Source organism: Hyperolius riggenbachi, chromosome 9, assembly GCF_040937935.1.
Source record: "Hyperolius riggenbachi isolate aHypRig1 chromosome 9, aHypRig1.pri, whole genome shotgun sequence".
Classification (NCBI taxonomy): Eukaryota; Metazoa; Chordata; class Amphibia; order Anura; family Hyperoliidae; genus Hyperolius; species Hyperolius riggenbachi.
Window position 1 is genome coordinate 184,120,183 of NC_090654.1, and position 12,518 is coordinate 184,132,700.

General features: G+C 43.4%; 1 protein-coding gene across 20 annotated transcripts in view; it reads right to left on the reverse strand.

The window, feature by feature from the left end:
- Positions 1-6,017: 6,017 nt before the first annotated feature.
- CADPS (calcium dependent secretion activator) overlaps positions 6,018-12,518 on the reverse strand; it is a 769,567-nt gene continuing 763,066 nt past the window's right edge. For all 20 annotated transcript variants that reach the window (XM_068253773.1, XM_068253774.1, XM_068253772.1 and 17 more), the window contains one exon: positions 6,018-7,259. In XM_068253773.1, the coding sequence (XP_068109874.1) occupies positions 7,080-7,259 (180 nt within the window). In that variant the 3' untranslated portion in view covers positions 6,018-7,079. The remainder of the gene's footprint in view (positions 7,260-12,518) is intronic.

Consider the following 12,518-nt stretch of genomic DNA (forward strand, 5'->3'; position numbering starts at 1 on the left):
AATTCTGGCTGCCGCATTCATGATAGACTGCAGTGGGGCTGTTCTGGTCATAGGGAGACCAGACAGCAGGGCATTGCAGTAGTCAAGGCGGGAAATTATGAGGGTATGTATGAGAAGTTTGGTGGTGGCAGATGTCAGGAAAGGGCGAATGTTACAGATGTTACAAAGGTGGAAGTTGCAGGACTTTGTGAGGTTTTGGATGTGGGGAGTGAAGGAGAGTGCGGAGTCCAGGGTGACACCCAGACAGCGGGCTTGAGAGGTAGGGTGAATGGTAGTGTGGTTAACAGTGACATGCACATCTGGGAGGTTCATGGATGGCCAGGGTGGGAAGATCATAAATTCCGTTTTGTCTAGATTTAGTTTCAGGAACCTAGCGGACATCCAGGAGTTGTAATTAATAAGCTATAAATAAATACATAAATTGGAGCACTGGAGTAAAAAGCACAGGACTCCCCCCCCCCCCCCCCCCCACACACACACACTGATGACAAACCTTGCACAGAGATTACACAGCAGTGAACAGTGGGAGGTACTGGTTGTATGGCAGTTGGAAACAGTTGTTATTTTCCACAATAGAACAAGGCCCACAGACAGTAAACTGTCAGGACCTAGGTGCTGACATCACACTGTGGATGTGGTTTTACCACAATATCAGATCTACCTCCACACCCCTGACATATCCCCCACTACCATGGACAAGGTCTCCTCCTGCCTATCAGCCATCTCCTCCTGGATGTCCGCTAGGTTCCTGAAACTAAATCTAGACAAAACAGAATTTATGATCTTCCCACCCCGGCCATCCCTGAACCTCCCAGATGTGCATGGCACTGTTAACCACACTACCATTCGCCCTACCTCTCAAGCCCGCTGTCTGGGGGTCACCCTGGACTCCGCACTCTCCTTCACTACCCACATCCAAAACTTTACAAAGTCCTGCAATTTCCACCTTCGTAACATCTGCAAGATCCTTCCTTTCCTGACCTCTGCCACCGCCAAACTCCTCATCCATGCCCTCATAATTTCCCGCCTTGACTACTGCAATGCCCTTCTGTCTGGTCTCCCTATGACCATATAAGTACAAGGATATATAGTAAAAAAATGTATTTTTGAAGAGAAAAAAAAGTTTCAAGATGATCTTAAATTTTAATGTATCAAAAAGTTCTCCCTATGACCCGAATAGCCCTGCTGCAGTCCATCATGAATGTGGCAGCCAGGATTATCCACTCCTCCCATCGCTCCACCACGGCGGCTCCCCTCTGTGAATCCCTCAACTGGCTTCCTATCCAGTCCAGAATCAGATTCAAGATACTGACCTACAAATCTGTCCACAAAACCTGTCCAACCTACATTTCCGATCTTACTCAGAGGTACATACCTAGCCGCTCACTCCGCTCTTCGAATGAACTTCGCCTGACCGCCCCCCCCCCCCCCCGCATCACCCAGTCCCATGCACGCATCCAGGACTTCTCAAGAGCTGCTCCAACACTATGGAACCCCGTACCTCCGCCCATTAGGGCAGCCCCCTCCTTCAACATCTTCAAGAAGGCCCTCAAAACTCAACCTTTTCACTCTGGCCTACCACCCCTTACAAGTGCTCTGAACCCGCAGCTGAACTCTGGTCCAACTACCTTTTGTGTCCCTACCTCTCCCTCTAGATTGTAAGCCTTTGGGAAGGGTCCTCCTCCTTTTGTGTCCTACCTGATCATGCACCTCCATTACTGTGCACCCATGCTATGCATTTGAGTGAACTCAACTTGCCTAATCTCCATGCTCCCATCCAGTGACTGACTAAGCATTACCTTGTACTCATACTGTGCGGTGTGATCTGGTTTTCTTGTATTCCTGTATTGTCATATTGCTGTATGTCTGTAATGATTCGCTCAGCTGTCTGCACAGACAGACAGCTGTTTGACCATTCCTTAAGTCTGAGGGCTGCAGGTCTCTGGAAAAGAGACCTGTTTTTACTTTGCAAGTTTCTGACTTGCTCTGCTACTGAGGAATTTGCATACACTTGTCATGCAAATTGCCTAGCTGCCTCCTTTGAAGGCTTGCAGTATAAATACCATGTTCTCCCAGGATCCTTTGCTGGTCATAATGGTTTGTTCCTGCTAATACCTGGAGTGTCAGCCTTTGCTATCGTTTGCTAAAGATTATCTTAGAATAATTCCCTGGGACTGCACTAGGCATTCCTTCTAGTGCAGTCACGTTGTATTGTCTGTTTTGCCTTGTTCTGTTCTTTGCTTCGATTGTCTTGTCGCCAGCGGCGGTCGATAGAAAATCGTTCTGTCTGTCTGGGAGTGTAGGCCAGAGCTGCGGTTGCTACTGGCTGCTCCATCTGTCTGGCTTGCATTCGCCCTAGTGGTAGTGGCAGTGTTTCCTTCTGTATTCTAACTTAGGGGTGCTAACCAGAGCAGCGGTTGCTACTGGTAGCATCATCTGTTTGTCTGTCTGGATCGCATCCGCTCTAGCGGTAGCAGCGGAGGTTCCTTCTGTATCCTGTCTTAGGGGTGCTAGCCAGAGCAGCGGTTGCTACTGGTAGCCCCATCTGTCTGTCTTGTCTGGTACAAATGCTTGCTGTAGGCTCGGTGAGGTAACCGTTTAGCAAGCGTTCGCGTTCTCTATTTTGTGTTTGTGGTTCATTGGTTAATTAGGGTGACACGATTATCACTGGGCGCCTAATACGCGGTGATCGTGTTTAAAACGCGTTCGCTGTTGCGAATGAGTGCGGTGTTCGCATTTAGCTAGCGTTTGTTATTTTCCTTGATGTTCTTATTTGTGTTGCTTGCTGTGCCTTTTGCTACTCTCGTGCTCTGTCCTGCTCAGTCTTGTGTCTGTTGGCAATCGCCAGTTTGGCGATTGCATTCATACTTTGTTTTTGCTGATGCGTGTTCACCGTCGCTGGGTGGCGACTAGATTGGTGGACACACATTAATTCTGTCCCTGTGCTCTTTCTTTATACTTGTACTTTCTCTAACTCAGTCTTGTTTCCCTGTTAGCAATCGTCTCTTGCGATTGCGTTCTCACTTGGTTTCCGCTGTTGTATGTTCGTCCTCGCTGGGTGGCGACTAGATTGGTGGACATACATACATTCCTTCTCTGTGCTTATTCAGTCTTGTTTCGCTGTTAGCAATCTTCATCTCTTGCGATTGCGTTCTCACTTGGTTTCCGCTGTTGTGTGTTTGCCATCGCTGGGTGGCGACTAGATTGGTGGACATATATACAGTCCTTCTCTGTAGCAATCGCCATCTCTTGCGATTGCTTTTCCACTTGGTCTTCACTGTTGTGTGTTCATCGTCACTGGGTGGTGACTAGATTGGTGGACACACATACATCCTGTCTCTGTGCTCTCTCTCTTTTAGGGCTATCTTGCCCTGCGTTGCTTCCCCTCGTACAATTCCTATCTGGCATCTGTGGCAGTACAGAGGGGTTGTTCCTCAGTTCTCCACAGCTCCATCTGCCGGCAGGAATTCCCCTCTACAGATGCATAACATCATTGCTGGGTTCTCTCAGATTATACGCTTGTGGAGGATTTCCGCAGTGTCAGTGCGCATCCTGTGCGCTGACCATGGAAATAATTCCATAATCGTTACAATGTCACCCCTAACTATTGTCCGTAACCTAAACTAATGTCCAGCACTGTGTAATATGTTGGCACTTTATAAATATAATAAATAAATAAAAAATACATTTTCTCATGGGAAAGGGGGTATCAGCTCCTGATTGGGAAGAAGTTCAGTCCTTGGTTATGGGTTCTCTTCAAAGCAAACCTGAAGCAAAAAACAAAACAAAAACCTTATGATATAATGAATTGTACGTGTAGTATGGATAATGCATAGAACATTAGTAGCAAAAAAAGCTTTTTTGCACAGATAACAAGTTGAAGTTTCTTTAACTCTTCCTGTACTCGAAAACAATACTCTTTTCTTTGCTACTAATGTTCTATTTCTTAGCTGTAGTACACATACAATTCATTTTCTCATAAGTTTTCACTTCAGCTTTACTTTAATATTATTCTTATTTCATGCCTAAACTAATGAAACTTCTTGGAACTCTTCTTTATCCACTTCACCCCAAAGGGGTTTTTACCCTAACGGACAAGAGCGATTTTCACCTTTCAGTGCTCATCCCTTTCATTTGCCAATAGCTTAATCACTACTAATCACAACGAAATTATCTATATCTTGTTTTTTTCACCACCAATTGGGCTTTTTGGGGTTCATATTTGTTCATATTTGTTTTCAGTACTGTATTTCGCGCCGTATAAGACGCTCCGGAATATAAAGGCCCATACACACGTCGGATTTGCGCGAACGACGGGTCGTTTGAACGTTCCGTCGTTCGCACGTTTCCGCATGAAATCCGGCGTGTGTACAGACTATCGTTCGGGAGATAAGACTGGTTACCAGCGATCCGCCCGGCGGATCGTTGGTAACCAGTCTTATCTCCCGAACGATAGTCTGTACACACGCCGGATTTCATGCGGAAACGTGCGAACGACGGAACGTTCAAACGACCCGTCGTTCGCGCAAATCCGACGTGTGTATGGGCCTTAAGACGCACCCAGGTTTAGAGGGCAAAAACCAGGGAAAAAAAATAATAATACTAAACCTGGTGCGTCCATATTCCCGGAGCGCCTTGTACATGTTATCCCTCAAATGGTAGCCTCCTGTGTCCCCCATGTATCCTCCATGTCTGCCCCATGTGTCCTGTGTCCCCATGTCTCCCCCATGTGTCCGCATGTCTGCCCCATGTGTATTCCTGTCTCCCCCACCATGTCTCCTCCTGTCTCTTATGTGCCCCCCATGGTCCTCCTGTCACCCCCATGCATATTCCCATCACCCCACCATGTCTCCTCTTGTCTCTTCCATCTCCCCCATGGTCCTCCTGTCACCCCCATCATGTCTCCTCCTGTCTCTTCCATCTCCCCCATGGTCCTCCTGTCACCCCCATTATGTCTCCTCCTGTCCCTTCTGTCTCCCCCATGGTCCTTTTGTAACCCCCCACCATGTCAGCTGCCGTGTCTTAAGTCCCCGCTATGGTCCTTCTGACTCCCGCATGTGTTCGCGGCCCCCCCCCACGTGTTTCTGCTACCTCCCCTGTGTTGTATGTCCCCCCGGGACATACAACACGGGGGAGGTAGCGGAAACACGCGGGGGGGGGGGCGCGGACACATGCGGGAGTCAGGACCATAGCGGCGACTTAAGACACGGCAGCTGACATAGTCGGGGGTTACAAAAGAGGCAGAAGGAGGATGCACACAGGCAGGGAATCCCCGACATGGCGGCGGTTCGTATCGGCGAGTGTTTGGAAGTCGGGGATTTCCTGCCTTTGCCGTATAAGACACAGGGTCTTTTTCTCCCCATTTTTTGGGGAGAAAAAGTGCGTCTTATACGGCCGAAAATACGGTAATTACTTTATTTTCTATGCATTTTAAAGGGAAAAACAAGGTTTAAAAAATACACTATTTCTCCAATTTCATCCCCAATATTTTTAATATACACTGCTACTGTTCACAAAACCCACACATTTTATCTGCCTATTCATTCTGGTTATCACAAGATTTTAATTATGTCCCTAGTACAAAGTATGGTGACAATATAGTATTTGGAAATAAAGGTGTATTTTTTCTATGGTGGGTTTCTTTTGCACTATTTTCCCGTGCACATGCACAGGAATGCACGTGCACGTGCGGGAGCGCACACATGCACGTGCACACGCACAGCGGCAGCAGAACTGTCTGACTTATAAAAATGTCCTGCTAGAGCAGGCATGGGCAAACTCGGCCCTCCAGCTGCTGCGGAACTACAAGTCCCACAATGCATTTGCCTTTATGAGTCATGACTGTGGCTGTCAGACTCCTGCAATGCATTGTAGGACTTGTAGTTCAGTAACAGCTGGAGGGCTGAGTTTGCCCATGCCTATGCTAGAGCCTCTTAATGGTTCCAGGATGTTTTTATAAGTCAGCTTGTCATTAAGTGGTTAACTAGACGAGACCTTGACAAGAAATGACATCACTCTTAGGACATCTGAATAGTTATTTATTGAGAAGCCACAGTCCTTACACTTTTACAACTGTAGGCTCTTGTAAGGCAAAAGCAAGATGGATCCACTATTTTACACAGATAAAAAGCTTCTTGAGGGACCCTGTTGACATGCAGTTACTGGTCAAAATGCAATGTACATGGCAGATATAAAAACAATTGTGAAACACAAAATAATGTAAATTAAGGTTACAATCTACGGAAATAAGTATTGTATAGTCTTATAAACACAGTTTATAGTCTAAGTCTGTTATTAAAGTTGTCTTTTTATCTTTTTCTTTTTTTTTACATATACTTTTATTAAAACCTAAACAAAATTTAACATTTAAAGTGAAGACATTAACATAAAACTGTTTTATTTACTTATTTTCAACGGTAGCTTGTTCGGTCTTGGATCTCTCCTATCTACGACAAGAACAGTTGTAGGTTATTTTTTTTGGAATACTAATCCGCTGATATGTAACCTCTAGTTAACTAACAGGATGTTCAAGTAAAAGATTATGACTTGGAATTCGAGATGAGTTGAAACTCGGAAATTAATGGATTGCCATAGTTTAAACCTCGTTGGGTGTAGCCTCTCTCTCTCTCTCCCTCCTTTAAAAACAATGCCTTTGAATTTTTTTTTGTTTCATTCGTATTGAGCGGGGGTGGCATCCACGCAACAAAAATGACATAACTACTCACTCATAGGCACAACAATTTACCATCAACATATATACATTACAGGAATGAAGCACTGGATATTTTTGCTGAAAACAGGGACATACCTAGCATGTTTCCTATATAGATCAATTAACAGTATTAAACAATGGTGCTCTATATTGCTCATGAACCTATAGATTTGAAGATAGGAAACCCATGAACCAAATGTAGTGCATTTAGATTTCCCTTTTTTTAAATTACACAGCTAAAATGACAATCGTATTGGTAGAGTTGTTATGGGCAGTTGTAGTGGACGGAGAATTCCCTAATGTGGCTAACAGACATGCACTGGGGACCAGGGTGGCTACATCCCATTGAGCCTCTACATCCAGACATTTAATCATCTTCCTCATCTTCTTCATCACTGTCTTTCATTGTAATGCCTTGAAGGCCACCTCCTTCACTGACCGAAGCCGTTGCTTCTTCTACTGTTAGCCTGTTCCTGATGGTATCGTAGGTTTTGCTGTTTAGAGTTGAGTCAAGGACGCCTTGCAATCGGAAATCTCGATATGTTTTCTATAAAAAATGCATAAAAAGATGAAAAATTAAACATTATCATCTGAATGCTAGTGCTAATAAACAAAAGTAAGTCTATTTTGCTCTTGGTAGATTCCTGAAGTTGTTTTTTCATAGATAAGCAAAAACTATAAGGTCTTTTTGAAAATGTTTTTCCTCTTGTACCCACTTTCCTCCTCCACATACCTAGCAAATTTGGTGTTTCTAGCACATAAGGGGGCTTTGCTATAAACCGCTATAGTCGGCAGCCAGGGAAACATATCCCACATACAGAACGAGAATTTTAAAATCGATTTTCTCTAACTATAAGGTCTTTTTGAAAACTTTTTTTAGTCTTGTGCAGACTGTCCTCCTCCACACACCCTGGAAATTTGGTGTTTCTAGCACGTAAGTGGGCTTTGCTATTAACCGCTAAAGTCGGCGGCCATTAGCGTTTATGAATTTTTGCAGAAATTCGCGTTCTAAGTTTGCGAACCGAAAATTTGAGGTTTTGAGGAGTCCGCACACAGAGTTGCTGGAACACTGTGCAGAAATGTATTGTCCCATCACACACCCATGGAATTTACATCTGATCAAAAGGCCTTTGGTCAGATGTAAATTGCATGTGTGTGTGATGGGACAATAAACATCTGCACAGTGTTCCAGCAGGTTTGTGCCGGACTCCTCTTTTTTTTTTTTTTTTAGCAAGTACGTTTTTAGGTTTTTTTCAGTCCCCTACAAATTCCTATTGATTCTAGCTCACCATGAACTATCGTAGCTGAGTACTCTGTATGTCACCGTTAATTCAGAACAGAGAATCACATGGTGGTGACGTTCAAAAAGTGATGTGAAATGATCAGCACGCGAACTGGGTATGCCCCTACCTACCTCTCAGTCATGGTGAGTCAAATATGGACTCCCAGTGCAACTTAAAAGATTGCTGTATGCCAAGCTAAGGCACGTTTTTTTTTATATACACGCAAGCATATTTCATGTAAGTGCATATTTTTATTTATTTTTTTTATCATAATAAATGGTAATTCACTGTCCAAAGCACTTTTGTCCTTTGTTGATATTGTGTTTTGGGGGCACCACCAGTTAAAGAAAGCTACAAGGAGCAAATGATATAGTCATTGTTGCCTGCATACAAACAAGGTCTATTTAGAAAATAGAATGAACTAAGTCTTGTTTATAAAGGTTACATCTTTTATATATGAGTTTGAGTGCATTAGACTTAGGGGGAAAAAACTTTTTTTTTTCAGATTCTTATAAATTACTATTTATGACTAGTTCTCTTTAAGGGACTTAACATAAATATTCTTGAATCCTGAATAGTATTGCAATAATCACTCAATACAGAAATAGGTGCGTTGGGTAGTGTAATTATATAATAAGGCTAGGCTTAATTAGGTGAAAATTAAAGTGATACATTGATAGTGAAGAAGAGGTTTTAAAATGCTCTCTTCACACTCATTTCACTGTAACAGTAGACATTTTTTACAGCTTTACACATGGCACCACTATATCCTATTTACGTTCCCAATAGGCATGACTTATTAGTAACTTGTTTAATGAGGTGATTATAAATCTGTGATGTTAAACCTTGAAAGCTAAAAGTGACACCCTACATGTTGACTGTAAATTCCAAAAATGCTCAAAATTCAAGATAATGCTAGAAAGCATCATGGCATACTTTACATACTCTTCATTTGTTCCCCACTGCTGCTAGCAAGGACCAATTTCATGTTTACGGCTGCATTTTCATCTATATACAAGTGTGGCCATACTATGCATTTGTGTGTAGGGTCCATGCCTTCGCAGTAACACAAAGCATGGAATAAAAAGCCGTGCATGAGCAGCTTTGTGCTACTGCACTGGCACGGACTGTACTAACACATGCACAGTATGGCCACTCTTACACGGATGAGAGCATGGTCACAAGAGCATATCCTACAAGCTCTTGTCAGATATGCTTAGAGGGTTCCACTAATCAGTGGGATCAGTGGGGTCAAGTATAATGGGGGAAGCCTCTGGACTATCCAGATATAGGTGCAGCCAGATATAGCTGCAGCCAGTATAGGTAGCCTGGAATAGGTGCGACAGTACAGGTAGCCAGATATAGGTGCAGCACGTATAGGTAGCCAGGAATACAGTAGATACCCACAGTACAAGTAGCCAGGTATACAGTGGTGTGAAAAACTATTTGCCCCCTTCCTGATTTCTTATTCTTGTGCATGTCTGTCACACTTAAATGTTTATGCTCATCAAAAACCATTAACTATTAGTCAAAGATAACATAATTGAACACAAAATGCAGTTTTAAATGATGGTTTTTATTATTTAGTGAGAAAAAAAACTCCAAATCTACATGGCCCTGTGTGAAAAAGTGATTGCCCCCCTTGTTAAAAAATAACTTAACTGTGGTTTATCACACCTGAGTTCAATTTCTGTAGTCACCCCCAGGCCTGATTACTGCCACACCTGTTTCAATCAAGAAATCACTTAAATAGGAGCTATCTGACACAGAGAAGTAGACCAAAAGCACCTCAAAAGCTAGACATCATGCCAAGATCCAAAGAAATTCAGGAACAAATGAGAACAAAGTACTGTAATTGAGATCTATCAGTCTGGTAAAGGTTATAAAGCCATTTCTAAAGCTTTGGGGCTCCAGCGAACCACAGTGAGAGCCATTATCCACAAATGGCAAAAACATGGAACAGTGATGAACCTTCCCAGGAGTGGCTGGCCGACCAAAATTACCCCAAGAGCGCAGAGAAAACTCATCCGAGAGGCCACAAAAGACCCCAGGACAACATCTAAAGAACTGCAGGCCTCACTTGCCTCAATTAAGGTCATTGTTCATGACTCCACCATAAGAAAGAGACTGGGCAAAAACGGTCTGCATGGCAGATATCCAAGGCGCAAACAACTTTTAAGCAAAAAGAACATTAAGGCTTGTCTCAATTTTGCTAAAAAAACATCTCAATGATTGACAAGACTTTTGGGAAAATACCTTGTGGACCGACGAGACAAAAGTTGAACTTTTTGGAAGGTGCGTGTCCCGTTACATCTGGCGTAGAAGTAACACAGCATTTCAGCAAAAGAACATCATGCCAACAGTAAAATATGGTGGTGGTAGTGTGATGGTCTGGGGTTGTTTTGCTGCTTCAGGACCTGGAAGGCTTGCTGTGATAGATGGAACCATGAATTCTACTGTCTACCAAAAAATCCTGAAGGAGAATGTCCGGCCATCTGTTCGTCAACTCAAGCTGAAGCGATCTTGGGTGCTGCAGCAGGACAGTGACCCAAAACACACCAGCAAATCCACCTCTGAATGGCTGAAGAAAAACAAAATGAAGACTTTGGAGTGGCCTAGTCAAAGTCCTGACCTGAATCCTATTCAGATGTTGTGGCATGACCTTAAAAAAGGCGGTTCATGCTAGAAAACCCTCAAATAAAGCTGAATGACAACAATTCTGCAAAGATGAGTGGGCCAAAATTCCTCCAGAGCGCTGTAAAAGACTCGTTGCAAGTTATCGCAAACGCTTGATTGCAGTTATTGCTGCTAAGGGTGGCCCAACCAGTTATTAGGTTCAGGGGGCAATTTATTTTTCACACAGGGCCATGTAGGTTTTAAGTTATTTTTCTCACTAAATAATAAAAACCATCATTTAAAACTGCATTTTGTGTTCAATTATGTTATCTTTGACTAATAGTTAACGGTTTTTGATGAGCATAAACATTTAAGTGTGACAAACATGCAAAAGAATAAGAAATCAGGAAGGGGGCAAATAGTTTTTCACACCACTGTAGGTGCAGCCAATATAGGTAGCCGGGTATAGGTGCCACCAGTACAGGTAGCCAGATATAGGTGCAGCCAGTATAGGTTAACCAGGAATAGGTGCCCCTGTATAGGTAGCAGGTATAGGTGCCCCAATATAGGTAGTATGTATAGATAACCCAGTATAGGTAGCAGGTATAGGTAGCAGGTATAGTTGCCCCAGCATAGGTAGTAGGTATAGGAGCCTCCAGTATAGGTAGCAGATATGGGGGCCACTGCGGGAAGGGGGCCGACATCATCCTCCCTCCCTCCACATGGGCTCTACTCCTGTGGCCATCCTGCAAAGCTGGAGCGCAGCAGTGTGGTGCGTAATTACTCACCCATTCGCTGGCTCCACGCGGTGTCCCCACTCACAGCAGGCTGCTCTCCTGATCCTGTATGACGCATATGTAATCACGTGTCATACAGGAAGTGAGAGGAGAGTGCAGACGGTTACCGGCAGGGGACATGGGCATGGAGCGAGCGATTGGGTGAGTAATTACACTCCGACCACTACTTCAGCAGTGCAGGAAGACAAAGGAGGGTGCCCATGTGGAGGGAGGAAGGAATGATGTCAGCCCCACTGCTTCCTGGAGCACAAACTGCCAAATAATGCACCTAGTACGTTGATGGCAGTAAAAAGCCCTTCCCTGACAAAACTTACCTAATACGTGCTTGGCAGGGAAAGGGTTAAAGCATAACTCTACTTTTGTAAGTAATAATAAATAAGTATTCACTGCTATTAATTGTTACCATTGTTACAGTCAGCGACTGGCTTTTTTTGACTTCCCAAATTATTTTTAATTATGCTACTTTGCAACTCTGGCAACATACACTGACTGGGTTGAGAAGCCACGAATTCTTTCTTTTTTGAGTCTTTAGCTGAAGAGGTGGGACTTTCTTCTACTTCCTCACGGGTAGGTCAGGTCACATGATGTTGCATATGCTGACATTCAGCCAATCATGGAGAAAGAACATTGATAAAAGTAACACTGCTTTTATGTTTCTTTTGAGCTCCAATGTGCAGCAATGCACAATGAAGTAAAGTGTAAAACATTTAGATGTATTGCCACCTTATGAAAAGGGCCATAAATACAATCAGTGTACCAAAGGTGATATGTGACATGATGAGATAAACGTGTATGTACAGTGCCAAACATATTAATAACCAGGCTGTTTTACTTGTTTTATTTTGCTGTCTGAAAGAGTTAATTTCTAGGCATGGAAAGTTCCAGCTTCTGTCTTGTCTGCTCCTTGTCGGAATATAGTAAATATCACTGATAAGCAAAGTACAGCCATAAAAGTTTTCATGGCAGAATACAACTTCTGAGGGCATAGAGAGATAAAATACATGAACTATTGACCTTTTTTTAACTCTGGGACTATTAATAGGCTGCCACTGATTAGTAAAACATTCAACCTGCTTTGTAAATGTTTAAATATAAAAGAAAACCATGGGG